The following is a 20578-nucleotide window of genomic DNA, read 5'->3' as shown; positions in this document are numbered from 1 at the left end:
ACCCCTAGGCAGTATAAAATATGCCTAGTGGACATACCAGTGACACATATGAGAACGTAATGTAAAGTGATAACAAACATGATCTTTTATTCATAAACCAGATAAAATAATGAAACTTCTGTCAACGTAAGGTCATACATATGACATTGGTAAAAAATACGTGCTGTCAAAAGCGAAATTGATAATCATACTCTGTGTCTATACTTACTTATTTATGCACTCCTTGGCGCTACAGCCCATGTAGGGCCTTGGCCTCTCTGATCTTCACAGCCCAATCCTGACGATTTTCTGACTGTTTCCTCCATCTCCTGACTCCAATCTTTCTCAAATCATTTACCACACCCTCCAGCCATAGTTTCAGGGTTCTTCCTTTGCTCCTTTTGCTTCCTGGATTTCCTATGTAAACCTTTTTAACAGCTTGGTCCTCTGACATGAGCTCTACATGGCCCAGCCATCTCAATCTGTTATGTTCAATTTCAGTCACCAAGTCAGGATTTCTATACAATTCTTCCTTGTTTCTCCTTATCCTCCATTGCCCCACCTCACACAGGGACCCAAAAATCTTTCTTTATATTTTCCTCTCCCATCTTCTCAAGAGCTCTTCTTATGCTACAGTCCTTGTCTGTATCTACACGGATACGTAATATGTTTCACGGAATAGTATGGAAAAAAATATTAAAGATATTGACACTAAACTCGCACACAAAACTTCACTAGCTGACAGTAAGTCAATGTAATATTGTGCTCATAAATATACACTAACACATCAGAATGCAAAAACATTGTTCTGTGCACATTTAAGGCTGACCATATCCCAAAACAACTGCATGAGAAAGGAAGAAAGTGAACAACCGACATCATAATCATATGTATGTTAATTTCTCCGCATAACCACAGGCAGTTGAGATTGGCTACTTACGGCTAATTTTGTAGAATCTAGACATATTGAAATACATGTCTATGTGTCCCTTATACACGTCATGTTTTTGTTGCATTTACCCATGACAAATGTCATTATGCATTTACATAATAATTATCTGTACATTATTTGAAAGTAGTTGTAAGCTGTTAATCTTCACTAATAGTGGTTATATTTAAATGTTTTGCAGATATAAACATGTGGTCTACTTCTCTCTTTTTATCCTCTTATTTAGTTGTTCCCATAGGTAGTTCGCTGTGTACAACTTACATCTCATTCTATTGATTGTCAGTATTAATTTGTTATCTAGTGTGGCATATTTGCATACGTTACACACACAGGATGTGTCTGGGTATTTTCACATTGAATAGGACAATATACTGGTGCTTTTACTGCCAGTCTGATGTTTGTGCATGTAGAGCAAACATATTTGTATTTTACAATATGTGAACCATTTTATGTTGATGCACAATCAGCTGGTAAGGTACTGTGTTATAGATCAGGGTCTACATATTTTGTAATCATATCTGTACTAACGTGTTATGTATTATGTACATATTTATGCATGTGTAAGGCGTAGGTTTATGTATTAAGTAGATACATATCCATGTATAAGTAGGAGGGTTATGGATTTTATTTTTGGCAGTGTGTATACTCTACCAATGCCACGTGTATGTGTATATAGTGTTCTGTTTTATTTTTAGCATTCATAACTACATGACTATCACTTTATAGTATGGTTCATTCTTGTTCTCTTGAGCATCATTAGTAATGGCCATTGTGTTGAAATTGACCAGTGGTCTCAAGTAAGTAATTTTTATAAGACAATAGCCACAGAGAAATTATAGCTTCTTTCACCCAGTTTTTGATGCCTCTGGGCATAAGGATGAAGAAAACAAGTGAGGCAATCTCCATTATATAGCAATCATCTCTAAACGTGTTAACTTCTCAAAGATTAACTGAACAAATGTAGAAACAAGTCTACCTAACATACAGCAGCAGGTTAGCACACACATACAGGAGCAGATAGTTTCACCATCTTTGGAAATGTATAGCTCTTTAATTAAATATAAGAGAGAGTGAGGAAGAAGTTATAAGAAGTAAAAGGGGCATAAAAATCAACAAATTAGGATACAATGGTACACAAGATGAAGAAAATGGCAAAAAATGAAAAAGGAAAATAGCCAAAGCAAAGTTTCATCACTATGTAGCCACAAACAGGTGGGTAAATCCCTAATTTAATATATTTATATCCAGATTTTTTAAAGTACTCATTAGTGTGATAATTTTCACAGATATACAGGGTGTTTATAAATGAATATCGGGGTTTTAACGCTTTATAATATTTATTATATTAAACTTACATTTATACACTACTGGCCATTAAAATTGCTACACCAAGAAGAAATGCAGATGATAAACGGGTATTCATTGGACAAATATATCATACTAGAACTGACATGTGATTACATTTTCACGCAATTTGGGTGCATAGATCCTGAGAAATCAGTAGAACAACCACCTCTGGCCGTAATAATGGCCTTGATACGCCCGGGCATTGAGTCAAACAGAGCTTGGATGGCGTGTACAGGTACAGCTGCCCATGCAGCTTCAACACGATACCACAGTTCATCAAGAGTAGTGACTGGCCTATTGTGATGAGCCAGTTGCTCGGCCACCATTGACCAAACATTTTCAGTTGGTGAGAGATCTGGAGAATGTGCTGACCAGGACAGCAATCGAACATTTTCTGTATCCAGAAAGGCCCGTACAGGACCTGCAATGTGTGGTCGTGCATTATCCTGCTGAAATGTAAGGTTTCGCAGGGATCAAATGAAGGGTAGAGCTAAGGGTCGTAGCACATCTGAAATGTAACGTCCACTGTTCAAAGTGCCGTCAATGTGAACAAGAGGTGACAGAGACATGTAACCAATGGCACTCCATACCATTACGCCGGGTGATACGCCAGTATGGCGATGATGAATACACGCTTCCAATGTGTGTTCACCTCGATGTCGCCAAACATGGTTGCGACCCTCATGATGCTGTAAACAGAACCTGGATTCATACGAAAAAATGACATTTTGCCATTCGTGCACCCAGGTTCGTTGTTGAGGTAACCATCGCAAGCGCTCCTGTCTGTGATGCAGCATCAAGGGTAACCGCAGCCATGGTCTCCGAGCTGATAGTCCATGCTGCTGCAAATGTTGTCGAACTGTTCGTGCAAATGCAGATAAGATGCCTGTCATCTCGACTGCTAGTGATACGAGGCCGTTGGGATCCAGCACGGCGTTCCGTATTACCCTCCTAAACCCGCCGATTCCATATTCTGCTAACAGTCATTGGATCTCGTCCAACGCGAGCAGCAATGTCGCGATACGATAAACTGCAATCGTGATGGGCTACAATCCAACTTTTATCAAAGTGGGAAATGTGATGGTAGGCATTTCACCTCCTTACATGAGGCATCACAACAACGTTTCACCAGGCAACACCAGTCAACTGCTGTTTGTGTATGAGAAATCGATTGGAAACTTTCCTCATGTCAGCACGTTGTAGGTGTCGCCACCCGCGCCAACCTTGTGTGAATAATCTGAAAAGCTAATGATTTGCATATCACAGCATCTTCTTCCTGTCAGTTAAATTTCGCGTCTGTAGCACGTCATCTTCGTGGTGTAGCAATGTTAATGGCCAGTAGTGTAAATGATATGTCAAATGAAAGAGCAACTCAAACAGTTTTACCAAGAACCTTTTAAGTGTCCAATATGAACACTATTTGTCACATGGCACACCATTTGTCACACAGCACACATCAAGTCTATAGCCGAGTTCTTCCCAAACATTGATAAGTTTGTCTTCAGTGATTGTACAACAGCTGCTTCAATCCGGTTTCTTAATTCAGGGAGGTCTGCTGGTAGCAGAGGCATGTACACACAATCCTTGGTGATGCCCCAAAGGAAAAAATCGCATGGCGTTAGGTCGGGTGAACGTGGAGGCCATACAAAGCAAGCCCTATCATTGGGCCCCTTGCGGCCTATCCAGTGCTTGGGTACAGTGAAGTTCAACCAATTGCATACTACGCTATGCCAGTGAGGTGGTGCACCATCTTCCTAGAAAATGAAGTTCTCTAGCTCATTTTTTTCCAACTGAGGGAAGAGCCATTGCTTTAGTGTATCAAGGTAAGAAGTGGCAGTTACAGTAGGTTCACCAAAAAAGAAATGCCCATATACTTTCTGCCAGGATACGGCACAAATGGTGCTCATATTGAACATTTATAAGGTTCTTGGTAAAACTGTTTGAGTTGCTCTTTCATTTGACATATCATTTACAGCTGTAAGTTTAATGCAATAAATATTATAAAGCGTTAAAAACCCAATATTAATTTATAAACACCCTGTAGTTTAGTGCACCTAAGCCACAAATTGTAGTTTGAAAAAGAAGTGCTCAGGAAATAAGTAATGCTAACATTGGGCATCGTGCATTAAATCGTAGGATATATGGAATGAAACAGAACCAGAAACAGTGTGCATAGACACAAGAGAGTCGTTAATAAGTACTAGTGCCATTTTTGAAATATTTTAATGCTAATAATAATAACAACAATGATTTTTGTTATTAAAAACTTCTATTTGGCAATAGACTTTGCCATTATACATTGATTACTGATTTCCAGTGTTTCAACTGCTGTGCTAAATACAGCATTGCAATAAAACTGGTATGTGTTACTAATATTTGTGTGACATTGATAGTAATGAAAATTTGAGCTCATCATTTTCAGTGATCCGTTGCGGATATGTCAGCCAGTCTAAATAAGACCAAGAGGATGACTACTTCCAAGCCATTCAGATAAATGATGAATCTCAGTTGTGTTTGAGAGTGGTTGTTTTATGAACGTCTCAGGAATATATGCCAAGCATTCTTGTGGTAAATAATACAGCACATTTGTGGAAACACTGGCAATCAGCTAGTAATAGAAAATTCACAAAACAAATAAAGCTTTACAGAAAACAAAGTAGTGTTATTGAGTAAGGTTCGAACAGATGTTGCACATAAGTGAACTGTGGTAAGTAATAATTTGCACAGTACACTACTAGCAATTTTGGTCTTCCTTATTCATTACTCTTGTAGATGGAATATTTCTACAATTTGTGGGGATAGATTTTCACTTTTATTTTTTTTATTTTTTATGCATATACATGTATTGCAAATGCTTTTCTTTTTTGATTTTTTTTTTCTGTGTAATGTCAAGCAAATATTTTCCTCATTTTATTTAAAGTATGGCATTTTTATGGGTTAAGGAAACTTAAGTTAAAACAGTTGCATATACACATAAATGATACAGGGCCATTGAGTTGACAGATATGTATTTCAGGTGTCAAGTGGTTTTGAATAGAATTATTGTTTTTCCACGTAGGTTCTCAGTATAGTTTGTAACTGGAAAATACCATAAAATAAAATTATAAGGTTGTTTTTTTTACAAATATTTAAAAGTATGCACATCATTGGGGCTCTATCCTGGTTTCTTATTGGTTTACAATACTTATGAAATTTCGTAGATGGCAGCTGTGAATATACACTGGGACTTAATCATAAGAGGTATGCCTGTAACTGGGAAATATAAGAATTTTGAATTCATGGTCACAGAAATGGTGACAAAGACAAGTGAGGCATGTTTGTTATATTTTTATTTTGTTCAAGAAGCATTTTTATTATAATTTCGACAGAAAGAGCCCAGTAGTTTACTGAATAAAATATTTTACAAGATTTCAGTCTACATTGTTATTTCTTGCTTACACGTCTCCAGTTTTTACTAGGTGTAATTGAATCTGCGAATATCGGATGATGAACAACAGAAGTCAAAATTATTAGTTTCTCAAAATTCATGTAAACAAATGCCGATACAGACTGTATTCCAACAAAATACCACATCGCTGTCAATTACTGTGTGTTTTAATATATACTGTGTATAAAAATACCTGTCAGAAGCAGTTTGCATAGACATGAGAGAGTTGTTAAGAGTGCTAGTGGCATTAGTGAATTATTATTATTGTTATCAAATACTTCTGTTTGGCAGTACACTTTGCCAAAATAGTAATTGCTATTGCCCCACTGGTGGCTGAACTGCACAATAACCCCAGGTTTGGTGTGGGCTGCCGATTGTGTGGGTGGATTACTGTGGCCTGTTGTGGGGTTGTGAACCACTGAGGGCTATGGTGGGACAAAGCCTCTCCGTTCTTTATATGTCCCCAGTTCAATACACAATGTTAAGGTTACACATATTGTTCTTTTTCTAGAATTCCACTAACATGTGACCTCTGTAACTGCTAGTATCGAATCTGAAGTTTCCTACTGATGAATTGTTCTGAAGTTTTTGTCTTAATTTTGCATTAAAACCCCTGTCATCATGTTTTAGTGGGGTTTGCTGTAATTTTGTGTTTCTGTAACCATTTCCAGAGGCCTTCTACCTTTTCTTAACTGTGTGAGAATAACAGCGCATACACTTGAAGACTTCCATAAAGTATTTTTTGTGTATTTTTTAAAGTCTGTGACTATTTCAATTTCTGGATTTTTGTTTAAAAAAAAACTTGTTTGTCGCAAAGTCTGCACCTTTTTTGCCTCCCTGCTTTTTTTCCTCTATAATAAAACACCACTTAACTTTAATTTTGTTTGATTTTTGTTTCTTTGCTGTGCTTCTATTAACTATACTATAACCCATTTGATGCTGCTGAACTGCTCTTTGAACTCTAAAAACTGTTGTCCACATTCTAAAGTTTTGCAGTTTATTGTCTCTATACAAGGACTGGTAGAAGTTGTGTGTGTGTGTGTGTGTGTGTTTACACATAACTACGGAGGTACTTTTGGGTTGAAGTTATGTTGAACTTCTGCTGTATCTCTGCAAGTGAAAACTTAAATGCAGTAGTAATTCAAGCCTTTGAAAATTGAATATTCGGAGAGAAGTTCAGCTGGGGAAGGTTACATGTGAGTGACTGTTAGACTTTCTTGCATCATTTTAAATACAGGAAAACAATTTTATGTACAGCCACAGTGAGTTTTTCTTCTTACCAGCAAACATCTTGGATTTATTTACTTCCATTTTTGTATGTAGAATCCTCACACAATACGTGTAAGTCATATGTCCCATTAAGTCCTGTGCTTGAGTTAAAAATCCTGTTGACTTGATACTCCCTACCCAAAGCAAGCCTAGACCTTGCCTGCGACTACTGCAAAATGGCAAAAGGCTACACTTGTTGTCGTTTCTGCCAACTTTAAACTTTCAAACAGTTTGGAAGACTTCCCTTATCTTTCAACTATTTGAAGGCTCCTCTCCACTGTATTATTGATAGTTGGTTAGACTTATTGTCAGTATTCAAATTAAACCTGTTTGGGTGGATTCTCTTTCCAGTGTCATTTCTGCCAATCCTGGTTCCCATCTCTCCACCCTCTCTGTCCATAGCCTGTCCAGTTTAAGTCTAGCTTCCTCTAATTGTGCCTAAAGTGCTCAGAATCTCCCATTCTGCTGGTCTATCGTTCTATTCCCTCTGCGTTACATGCAGCTCCAGCCTCCTTTCTGCATTTGCCCCTGTAAAATCTATCACTACAAAGCTCACTCTATGACCCCCTACTCATAATTTTATGGCAGTAGCTGAACTTTTTACTCATGATTAAATTCTAATTTTTTTCTCAAAATCCTGACACACAAGGATCAGGCTATAGACTGTTAGTTAGCTTTTTACTTTATACAAGTACAAACATAAAAGATTTAAATATAGTAGGGACAGTTTTGGCAGAATGTAAATAATTTCGAAGTAAATGAAATCAGTCGCTTTATAGCAGAAGCCTTGAGTCATTGACAGGCACACACAAAAGATAATGAAAACTTGTTAGCTTTTGGAAGAAATCTTTTGCCAAGCTGGAGTACCATACACACAGTGTGTGTGCTAATCAGCAACTCAGCACTTCTGCTATTAGGTGAGTGGTCTCCATTCCCCCCTAAATTATTAATACGAAAGCTTTTTAAGAAGTGTTTGTTTCAAATCCGTCACTTCTAGAACAATAAGTGTAAACTGAGTGAACACGTGCTTTCTGAGCTGTCTACAAACAAAATACTTATTCAAAAGATGGACACGGCAATGGAACAAATTTTTTCAGTGCTAGTCTATGACAATATCCAGGCTAGAAAGAAAATCTTCTAAGATTGAACTGTTTACATCTGCAGTGCCAAAGGAAGCCACAGAATACGTAACAGCACAGGTGGTTACCTATTGGTGAGCTACATGTGAAGCAACAGTTTATATGTGGGGAGATGGATGATCATAGTAATCAATGAAAAATAGTAGATTAAATGGAACAAGCCCAAATAAGGAAGCAAAGAAAGCATGTGGATAAATTTAATCATGGGGCAGAAAGACTGTAGTCCCTACAAGGCTCATGAGATATTCAGACCATGTACTAATGTAATTTATGCTGAAGAAGTGTGTATGTGGTTCACCTTGCATCAAACCACATACTTCTCAACAAATATCTCTTGACATTTTCTCTAAATTAGATGTAGTTGCATATTTTACTCCATTAAAAAAAAGTTAAGATCTTTGTGCAATAAAAATAATCAGTTTCCTTTTGACACCATTAATATCGAAACACAATTGGAGGAGTTATTAAATTGAAATGGACAATAACATCTGTGGACTTCACTTGATTTTTATCAAGCCTCAGGGAAATGGCAAATTTGTATCTGTTGATTTGTGCAATCATTAATAGTTCTTACAGTACATAACTGCAAAAATTTTCACACCAGCCAAAAACAGACAGAGGAAGTCAGATAAATTTGACCTCCATTTTCTGTAAATCTTGCAATATTAATATGAAATTTATATTTGCAGCCTCTTTGCCTAACTCATCTACAGATGACCACTTAGCTCAGCTGTTGGCTAGTCAGCTCAGGGCTTCAACTCAGCATCATATGGTGAGAGCACGTGCAATTCTTTGTCCACTGGGCACAACAGGTCCTCCTTGTGCCATGCCTTACAGGACACTGACAATTGGTACAGGTCAGTATGAGATTTTTAGTGTATTTGAACCATTAAACATATTTCAAAATTTACCGTCATCCACAACAATCATCCATTTCTTCATTTATCTGTTTCCATAGATCTGTTATGAAGGCAACATTCAGGGATGTGGAACAAATCAAGATATATATTAACAATAGTACCAGTTCTTAGAAAGTGCATTAATAAAGATCTGTAGTTAAATTGCTACAAGCCATTTCCTTGCTCAAGCTAAGTCCAGTGTAACAAAATTATCCACCACTTTCTCAGATACATTAAATAGCTGCTGTTCATCTCCTCTTGCCAGATTAACACACCTTTACAACCACATTGCTCTTGATTTAGGACAATAATAAATGTGCCACAAAATTAAAGATTTGTTTGCAGTGGGTGTTTCTAATGGGAATCTTCTTTCTTTAAACCTAAAAACTCAGACAATTTTTAGTAGATGTGGTTGGTTTTTAACTGTTGTTTGATTTTTATAAAATTCTCAGTTTTTGCTTAATGACCACAAAGTTTGTGGAAGACTTTCACTCCAGAATACATAACTCCACTCTGAAACCTAAATGTGGAGGCAAAGTGTACAAGGAATTTATTTATATATTATGTAAATCACTTTTCATTTGAGACAGGCAACAAATGCCATTATCACTAGAACAACAAAAGAGGTCAAAAGGCACATTTGAAACTTTTATTTCTGCGATAACGCTCTTTTTCCGCTAATGATCTCAGTTTTTAACGTGTTTTCACCAAAATTTGTGACTATTCCTCATTTCTTCTATTTTTGACGGATTGTACTACAGTTGGTTGAATTTTCATGATTTCATGGAAATTTCATTAGGTATACACAGAACAGTAGGAGGGTTCAATTGACCTGTGGAGTGACTCCTTTTTAGAATAGTCTGTTCTTACAATTAGAAAGATACTTGCATCGCATATTGTTTTAATCAACAATCACTCCCTTGAATGATGATATACACGTGATCGGAAAGATTTCAATGCTGGTCATTGTATCCATAAGTGAATTATGAGGTACTAATGGTGATTTCCTACCAGAGACAAGTAACAATGAAGATAGCAAGATTGAGGGGATGTAATCAGTAAATGTCTCCCCATTGTAATTGTTCAAACAACAGTATCAAGAGTCAACATGCAATGATTAGAAATGGAATGGGAGGTCATTAACATGTAGTTTCCTGGATGAGGGGCTGCTTTGTATGTCCTGAAGGAAAGACAGAGAGAGTGCCAACTGAATATTGTTGCCACTTAGTGGATGACTATCATCACTGCCTTCCAACTTCTTTCTGATGGGATAATGCTGCATCTTTTATGCTGCATATTATAATAATAACGAACAGGATCATGTGCTTGGGAAGAAATAAAAAGCACTATTTAGACCATTTTGTTGGAGGAATTGGAGACCATAGGTGCTTTTTGTGCTAAAGGTGTTTCCTTACATGGCCATTGGTTGCATTATGGGAGCGTAATTTTATCAGGGATAGAATGTCAAGAGACAATTTCTGTGAACTTTTCCGATTCCTCCTCTGTGATGAGTAGTCATTCCAGAATCAGAGTACCCCTGCTGATGAGTTGACTTTTATTTCTGAAATATGGAACAAGCTCGGACAAAAATACTGTGGCTGTTACCACCCACGTGAAGACATTACAGTTGATGAGCAGTTGCTTCCAAACAAAGCAAGGTGCTGGTTAATTAATTTATCTCAAGCAAAGCTGACAGATATGGGCTCAAGTTTTGAATAGCTGCAGAAGTGGCATCCAAGTACATTTGGATTACCTTTCTATGCCTTGGTAGTAAGTAAATTGCTATTATTGGCCACACACTGAATGATGCATCATAGGTAAGATTACAAAGTGAGAAATTGTGTAAACTACAGCAAGACTAATACACTGACAATCTAATAAAACAAGAAATCTGTTCTACATGGAGGTATACCTTTATGCAGTTCTGTTTCTTTGACATTTCAATAATCATTCACTTTGTTGGCATGCACAAGATGCAATAGTGTGCCTTGCTTTTTTTCTTATTGCGCATGTCTATTGACTAACAAAACAACACTAGGTAAGTTTTTTTTGTAGACATGAACATTAAAAGTGTTGTGCTTACGAGCTGAAAGCTGAAAATGTGATGAAAAGATGCAGTACATTTCTAACATTAGCATTTAAAAACATTCAAAGATTCATTTTGTCTGGCTTTCCGATTGCAGTCCAACCGCAAAAAGATGCAAAAGAAGTAGAAAATCACACATGCAAACTTATGCATGTAAACAAGTTAAGCTGTTTAAGCATGTATTTCATAGTTAAAAATTTAATGTGAATTGTGTAGCTAATGCTTTTCAAGCCTAGAGAACATTTTTGTGAGAGGTGTTCAGTATTTATTGGCTGCTGTCAGACATATGTTTCTAATTTCTCTGTCTGACACTGCGGCTTCATCTATAAAATGTCTTAAACTACTCAAATTATTTACAAATTGTTATTGAATCAGTTATTATTTGCATTCATTACTTACATAACCGATAATATCTTAACCTAACCTTACAGGTTTTTAAAAAAAAAAAAAAAAAAAAAAAATGAGCAACAACAGTGTGAGGGGTGCAAAATTCACATATTTATTTAATATTACTTGTGTTAATAACGACTTCTTTATTATTTACTTCTTTTTAACTCATTTGTGCAAAACAAAAACATTGTTTTGTAACTGCCATTAGGTTATGAACTGATGATTCCAATTGAGTTTGACTTGATCTGTGAAATTTCACCAGTCATAGTTGATCTACTTCACAGTTATGAGATTTACATTTATACAACACAGATTCCCGAGTTTATCTACTTCATGGTGATATAATCTGAGATTTACATTTATACAACACAGATTTCCAAGTCAACTGCAGTGTACATTTGGCCCTAAGAATGCCATTATTCTCAGCCAACTACATCCTGAACTAGCAGTGAGTGAAAAAAAGAAGAAACCAAAAAGTGACACCATCTGTAACACCACAGAGTATGGTGTGGACGTCATTGACCAAATGTTTCGTAAATGTTCAACTAAGATTGCTATCAGGCAATAGCTCGTACATGTCTTTCACACTATCCTAGATATGGCAGCAATAAATGCATGCATCGTCTACAGTCAAATAACCTAAGAGGATGGGATTCATTCTTCAGCTGCTAAATGAACCTGTAAGGGAAACAACTATGAGCAGGATGGGAGAAGAAAGTAAGTCAGTCAGTCAAAGAAGTGGCTGTAGGACCAGAAAAATATAAAAATCAAAATAAGAGTCATATTGGAAGGTGCAAAGGAAACAAGACCATGAGCATCTGTGAGAAATGGGGAAAAAACTATCTGCACAAAATGTGTATGAAAAGCATCAATATCTGCCCAAAGTGTAATTGCAATGTTTAAAAACAAAAACATGAAGTAAATGAACAAATCGTAGGAACTTTAAAAGTAGGTTAATTTCAGGGTAGACGTGCAATGTTTTATATTCAAAACAGCAATCTAAAAGTGTTACAACTCAGAGATAGAGTTTTATTTAAACATGTACATGACAGACAAATGAAAGGAAAAATATAGGTCTTACTTCAATGATTTTTTTAATCCATATCTCATTGTGTTTATCTAAGCATTAATGCCACTTTATAAGGAGCATTCAAAAAGAAACGAGCCGGTGTCTGGAATGCACAAACTGGTGACAGGAGGGTAATATCGTGGTGTGTGTCATGAGGTGTGGTTCCGACAAGAGTGTGGAAGTTTACAGCCCTGTCGCTAGAGGGCACACATGCACATCACGTAACTATACAGAGCTACCAGCAGCATGCATCAAATGTCCACACAGGTGCAGGAAAGGTTATACTGACATTCTTCTTTGACCAAGACAGCTGGCTTCTGATTCACTTCCTGCAACATGGGACAATAGTGAATGCCCAGCGTTACTCACAAACCTTGACCACTCTTCGTCAAGCGATCAAAATCTCGCCCGTGAGGTCATTCTGCTCCACGATAATGCAAAGCCTCATACGACCAACACAGTCACGGCACTCCTGCAGAAATTCAAATGGGAGGTTTTCGGCCTCTGGCTCGTTTTTCTTTTTGAATGCTGCTTATAGTTTGTTATCCAGTTTGACTCCAACATATTGTGTTGATGACAAAATATTGCTCCAGAAGTTTGTACACTTATGGGACATGGGGAATAGCTCACAATTGGTTCACCTCTTACTTTAAAGCAGACAACAAAATGTCATTATTCACAGTGTTGAGAATGGAATGATATGCACTCTAGTATTACAGGTAATTCTATAATAATTCTGTTTGCTGATGACATTAGCTTGACAGTAAAGGATGTTGTATGCAACATTGGCTCTGTTTCAAATGGTGCAGTTCATGACCTCAGTTCATGGCTAGTAGAAAATAAACTAACACTAAATCATAGTAAAACTCGGGTTTTTATAGTTTATAACACACAATTCAACAACACCAAACATTTCAGTTTCACATAATGGGCATATGATTAGTGAAACTGAACAATTCAAATTTCTAGGTGTTCAGATAGCAAACTTTCGTGGAGAGCTCGTATTCAGGAACTTGTTCAAAGACTTAATACTGCCATTTTTACTACTTGAATGGTATCTGAAGTAAGTGATCATTCGACACAAAAATTAGTCTACTTTGCATTTTCATTCACTTATGTCATATTTTATTATATTTTGGGCTAACTCTTCCCATTCTCAAAAGGATATTTTTGACTCAGAAACGGGCATTTTGGGCCATAAGTGGTGTAAGTTCGTGAACCTCTTGACGACCCCTCTGAGTATTCTGACATTGGCCTCTCAAGATGTATATATTCTTTACTGTCATTTCTTGCTAACAATAACACCATATTCCCAAGAATTAGCAACTTTCACTCCGTTAATACTAGGCAGAAATCCAATCTGCATTTGGATCGCACTTCCTTAACTCTGGTGCAGAAATGTGTGCAGTATACTGCTCCATCCATTTTCAATAAGCTACCACAAGAATTCAAAAACCTTAGCAGTAATCCATGTGATTTCAAATCAAAACTGAAGAGTTATTTGTTATTTTCCTCATGGGTCACTCCTCCTATTCTGTCGAGAAGTTCCTTAAAAAATTCGCTAATTCCTATTTTATGTTGTTGATTGTGTTTACTTAAACTTGTGGCTTGGCATTTTTTGGGTTTATAAACATTTCGTTTTATCTGTTATTACTTTTATGTTGTAATTTCATGTACTGACACTTTCCATGACCTTGGAGTTTTGCTCCTCAGTTTGGCTGTAGTGATCTAGGCATGTGAATAAATAAATATACTCAATAATGTTCATGTCTGGGGAGTTTGGTGGCCAGCAGAAATGTTTAAACTCGGAAGAGTGTTCCTAGAGTAACTCTGTAGCAGTTATGGACATGTGGGGTGTCACATTGTCCTGCTGGAATTGCCCACATCTGTCGGAATGCACAATGGACATGATTGGATGCAGGTGATCAGACAGGATGTTCATGTGTGTGTCACCTGTCAGTCATATCTAGATGTATCAGGGGTCCCATATCACTCCAGCTGCACACACCCACCACTGTTACAGAGCCTCCACCAACTTGAACAATCCCCTGCTGACAAGCAGGGTCCATGGATTCATGAGAGTGTCTCCATACCTGTACTCATTCATCTGCTCGATACAATTTGAAACAGGACTTGTCCGACCAGGCAACATGTTTCCTGTCATCAACACTCCAATGACGGCATTGACAGGCCCAAGCGAGGCTTAAACCTTTGTGTCCTGCAGTCATCAAGGGTACACAAGTGTGCCTCCGGCTCCAAATGCCCTTATCGATGATGTTTCGTTGAATGGTTCGCATGCTGACACTTGTTGATGGCCCAGCACTGAGATCTGCAGCAATTTGCGCAATCTGTCATGTTGACTGATTCTCTTCAGTCATCATTGGTCCCATTCTTGCAGTATCTTTTTCTGGCTGCAGCTGTGTTGGAGATTAGATGTTTCAACAGATACCTGATATTAACAGTACACTTGTGAAATGGTTGTATGGGAAAATCCTATTGCATCGCTACTTGGAGATGCGGTATCCTATCACTTGTGTGGTGACTAGATCACCATGTTCATACACACTTAAATCTTGATAACATGCCGTTGTAGCAACAGTAACTAGTCTTCAACATTGTGCCAGACACTTGTCTTATCAAAATGCCAATCAAAATGCCGTCCTCTGCCTGTTTACATATCTCTGTATTTGAATGTGCAGGCCTATACCAGTTTCTTTGGCACTTCAGTTAGAATTTTGTGATCAACACAATTGAAAGATCTGACAAGGTCACAGACTATATCAACAGGACAGTTTTTCTACTTTAGCGCTCTGGCAGGACTTAATTTTTATAATTATGTAAGGCTGTCTCTTTAGAGGCTGTGTAAAAGGAGTTTGTATTCTGTTGTAGGTGACATTCTATAAAATGTTGGCAATTGACGTAAAGAAGTGAACTTGATCTGCAGTTGTTTGTGAATTTTTTAATTCAGTTGTATGAATGCTGCTTTTTGAAATCTCTCTCTTATGGCATTGGGTGATTACAAAGGTAGTTCAGTGACAGTCTTGTTGTCAGAATTTTTTTAAAAAACTCTTCTAAAAACCTACTGCATAATTACCAAATTTGAGGGACATGATGATTTTTGTTACCATTGAAGAGGGCATATTGTTGATAGTAAAGTCTGCCTGCAAAGTAAAGGATATCTGCCAAAGTAAATTAAAATACTTCTATAATTGGTTATTTATTATCAGATGCAATGTTTGCAGCCATTGTGAGAAAGTAATCATTATAATTGGTTACCAAATATCTTAATGTGACACCATTCTGCCACTTCTAGTATTCATTTCCATTTATCTTGCTGTTTTCCATAATTATCCATATCTTTTATCCCAACTAGCAAAAGTGTTGTCCTTTTTCATAAAGAAATTGCAAGATTTTGCTATGCTGGTGGTAACAATATTTTATGTCTTCATTGCAACTTGTTCTCTTTGTCAGACAGAGCTGTCTTTTTCTGTGACAAGATGAGTTCAACCCAGCAGTTTATGTCCCTTGTCACTCGTCACTCTTTCTGCTTAATGTGACAGCAATGTGTTTAAAGGAAAGTAGGCCACAAAAGTATTGACACAGTATGTTAAAGAAAAAAATTAAACCATTTGTGTTACAAAATAATTGGGAACATTTCAGCTGCAGATTGCTATTTCAGAGAGTTGTTGAGAATGATTCATTTACACATTTCATAGTGTACTATCAGTTGTAAATGACAGAATAAGCCAAAATCGCAATGGTGATGAATAAATAAATGTTTAATAGTCCAAATGGAAAATGTTGTCCTCTCTAAAAAGTTGTGATACTGTGGGCACAAATAAACTGAAAATAAACTTAAATCTTTTTTGTTTTCATGAAAAGCTTTGCATACTCACTGTGGCAGGATGACAGCACATTGTTCTCAATATAAGTAACAGCAGTCAGCTGGCGTCACATCAAACGAGCTTTCCATGTAGCCAACACAGTGCATTGGCATGCATTTCAGGGATTCCTGTTAATGTCCACCATGATTGTCACTGGCTGCACCATGAGGATGTGTGTTGTCTGCACAGGCCCTTAATCATTAGTTTTTAGTCCCAGTGTTCACTTTGATATAGAAAATGCTGATACAGTGTTTCAGCCAACTGATTTACTGGGTTTTGTAGTTGTGTAGAAACTATTCAGACATAGCGTGACATAAGAAATATTATTTATCTTTTGTGTCTGCTTTGGAATTCAGAATTGACCTCCTTTAAAAATGCCAAATTCCTCTTCAGAAGTATGGAATAATTTCATTGACTCTATATCTGCATTTCGTTCTTTATTATGTCAGACAGTGTGGCTTATAGATGGATTTGAACTAGATGATATTTGACAATTGAATTCGTTTACCTGTGTCTGCAGATAGTCTAAATGGTGTTCAGAATATCCATCCACTGAACCAAGTAAAGACATTGATATAATTTTAAGAATGCCATTCATTTCCTCAGCATTTGGGGAACAGCTGTTGTATTGCTTACAGCCAAAGCATATGTGAAATCTAGGAAAGGAATGAGAGGATATAGCATAGTTGTTGCCAATGTCTTTTCTGCAGTCAAGAATTATTCATTTGGTTATCCTCCATGAACCATGAACCTTGCCGTTGGTGGGGAGGCTTGCGGGCCTCAGCGATACAGATGGCCGTACCGTAGGTGCAACCACAACGGAGGGGTATCTGTTGAGAGGCCAGACAAACATGTGGTTCCTGAAGAGGGGCAGCAGCCTTTTCAGTAGTTGCAGGGGCAACAGTCTGGATGATTGACTGATCTGGCCTTGTAACATTAACCAAATCGGCCTTGCTGTGCTGGTACTGCGAACGGCTGAAAGCAAGGGGAAACTACAGCCGTAATTTTTCCCGAGGACATGCAGCTTTACTGTATGAGTAAATGATGATGGCGTCCTCTTGGGTAAAATATTCCGGAGGTAAAATAGTCCCCCATTCGGATCTCCGGGTGGGGACTACTCAAGAGGACGCCGTTATCAGGAGAAAGAAAACTGGCGTTCTACGGATCGGAGCGTGGAATGTCAGATCCCTTAATCGGGCAGGTAGGTTAGAAAATTTAAAAAGGGAAATGGATAGGTTAAAGTTAGATATAGTGGGAATTAGTGAAGTTCAGTGGCAGGAGGAACAAGACTTTTAATAATGAATAAAAAAAAGGAGTGCGGGTTAGCTACTACAAACAGCATAGTGAATGCATTATTGTGGCCAAGATAGACACAAAGCCCATGCCTACTACAGTAGTACAAGTTTATATGCCAACTAGCTCTGCAGATGATGAAGAAATAGATGAAATGTATGACGAGATGAAAGAAATTATTCAGGTAGTGAAGGGAGACGAAAATTTAATAGTCATGGGTGACTGGAAATCGAGAGTAGGAAAAGGGAGAGAAGGAAACATAGTAGGTGAATATGGATTGGGGGGGAAGAAATGAAAGAGGAAGCAGCCTTGTAGAATTTTGCACAGAGCATGACGTAATCATAGCTAACACTTGGTTCAAGAATCATAAAAGAAGGCTGTATTCATGGAAGAAGCCTGGAGATACTGACAGGTTTCAGATAGATTATCTAATGGTAAGACAGAGATTTAGGAACCAGGTTTTAAATTGTAAGACATTTCCAGGGGCAGATGTGGACTCTGACCACAATCTATTGGTTATGAATTTCAGATTAAAACTGAAGAAATTGCAAAAAGGTGGGAATTTAAGGAGATGGGGCCTGGATAAACTGAAAGAACCAGAGGTTGTACAGAGTTTCAGGGAGAGCATAAGGGAACAATTGGCAGGAATGGGGGAAAGAAATACAGTAGAAGAAGAATGGGTAGCTCTGAGGGATGAAGTAGTGAAGGCAGCAGAGGATCAAGTAGGTAAAAAGATGAGCGCTAGTAGAAATCCTTGGGTAACAGAAGAAATATTTAATTTAATTGATGAAAGGAGAAAATATAAAAATGCAGTAAATGAAGCAGGCAAAAAGGAATACAAACGTCTCAAAAATGAGATTGACAGGAAGTGCAAAATGGCTAAGCAGGGATGGCTAGAGAACAAATGTAAGGATGTAGAGGCTTGTCTCACGAGGGGTAAGATAGATACTGCCTACAGGAAAATTAAAGAGTCCTTTGGAGAGAAGAGAACCGCTTGTATGAATATCAAGAGCTTAGATGGCAACCCAGTTCTAAGCAAAGAAGGGAAGGCAGAAAGGTGGAAGGAGTGTATAGAGGGTTTATACAAGGACGATGTACTTGAGGACAGTATTATGGAAATGGAAGAGGATGTAGATGAAGAAGAAATGGGAGATAAGATACTGCGTGAAGAGTTTGACAGAGCACTGAAAGACCTGAGTCGAAACAAGGCCCTGGGAGTAGACAACATTCCATTAGAACTACTGATGGCCTTGGGAGAGCCAGTCCTGACAAAACTCTACCATCTGGTGAGCAAGATGTATGAGACAGGCGAAATACCCACAGACTTCAAGAAGAATATAATAATTCCAATCCCAAAGAAAGCAGGTGTTGACAGATGTGAAAATTACCAAACTATCAGTTTAATAAGTCATGGCTGCAAAATACTAATGCGAATTCTTTACAGACGAATGGAAAAACTGGTAGAAGCGGACCTCGGGGAAGATCAGTTTGGATTCCGTAGAAAAGTTGGAACACGTGAGGCAATACTGACCCTACGACTTATCTTAGAAGAAAGATTAAGGAAAGGCAAACCTACTTTTCTAGCATTTGTAGACTTAGAGAAAGCTTTTGACAATGTTGACTGGAATACTCTCTTTCAAATTCTGAAGGTGGCAGGGGTAAAATACAGGAAGTGAAAGGCTATTTACAATTTGTACAGAAACCAGATGGCAGTTATAAGAGTCGAGGGACATGAAAGGGAAGCAGTGGTTGGGAAAGGAGTGAGAGAGGGTTGTAGCCTCTCCCCGATGTTATTCTATCAGTGTATTGAGCAAGCAGTAAAGGAAACAAAAGAAAAATTCGGAGTAGGTATTAAAATCCATGGAGAAGAAATAAAAACTTTGAGGTTCGCCGATGACATTGTAATTCTGTCAGAGACAGCAAAGGACTTGGAAGAGCAGTTGAACGCGATGGACAGTGTCTTGAAAGGAGGATATAAGATGAACATCAACAAAAGCAAAACGAGGATAATGGAATGTAGTCAAATTAAATCGGGTGATGCTGAGGGAATTAGATTAGGAAATGAGACACTTAAAGTAGTAAAGGAGTTTTGCTATTTAGGGAGTAAAATAACTGATGATGGTCGAAGTAGAGAGGATATAAAATGTAGACTGGCAATGGCAAGGAAAGCGTTTCTGAAGAAGAGAAATTTGTTAACGTCGAGTATAGATTTAAGTGTCAGGAAGTCGCTTCTGATAGTATTAGTATGGAGTGTAGTCATGTATGGAAGTGAAACATGGACGATAACCAGTTTGGACAAGAAGAGAATAGAAGCTTTCGAAATATGGTGCTACAGAAGAATGCTGAAGATAGGGTGGGTAGATCACGTAACTAATGAGGAGGTATTGAATAGGATTGGGGAGAAAAGAAGCTTGTGTCACAACTTGACTAGAAGAAGGGATCGGTTGGTAGGACATGTTTTGAGGCATCAAGGGATCACAAATTTAGCATTGGAGGGCAGTGTGGAGGGTAAAAATCGTAGAGGGAGACCAAGAGATGAATACACTAAGCAGATTCAGAAGGATGTAGGTTGCAGTAGGTACTGGGAGATGAAGAAGCTTGCACAGGATAGAGTAGCATGGAGAGCTGCATCAAACCAGTCTCAGGACTGAAGACCACAACAACAACAACATCCTTAAGCACACATTTGAACCATTTCCTTGTTTTATTACATAAGATGAAACTAACATGTCTTCCATATTTGTATTGCAAAAGTTCAGTCACTTCACATAAATATTTAGAAAAGATATAGTGTATCACTGTCATTTACACGTCAGTTTCTTTTGCCTATTTTTGTGTTCCATGCAC

At 37.7% G+C, this 20578-nt stretch overlaps 1 protein-coding gene across 1 annotated transcript in view; it reads left to right on the top strand.

Annotated features, from left to right (window-relative positions):
• LOC126203616 (PHD finger protein 12) overlaps window positions 1–20578 on the top strand; it is a 73928-nt gene that overhangs the window by 42492 nt on the left and 10858 nt on the right. Inside the window, exon 12 of the mRNA XM_049937982.1 lies at window positions 8800–8967. Within this exon, the coding sequence (XP_049793939.1) occupies window positions 8800–8967 (168 nt within the window). The remainder of the gene's footprint in view (window positions 1–8799; window positions 8968–20578) is intronic.

Source organism: Schistocerca nitens, chromosome 9 (assembly GCF_023898315.1).
Source record: "Schistocerca nitens isolate TAMUIC-IGC-003100 chromosome 9, iqSchNite1.1, whole genome shotgun sequence".
Lineage (NCBI taxonomy): Eukaryota > Metazoa > Arthropoda > Insecta > Orthoptera > Acrididae > Schistocerca > Schistocerca nitens.
This window is presented reverse-complemented; position numbering and strand designations above follow the sequence as displayed.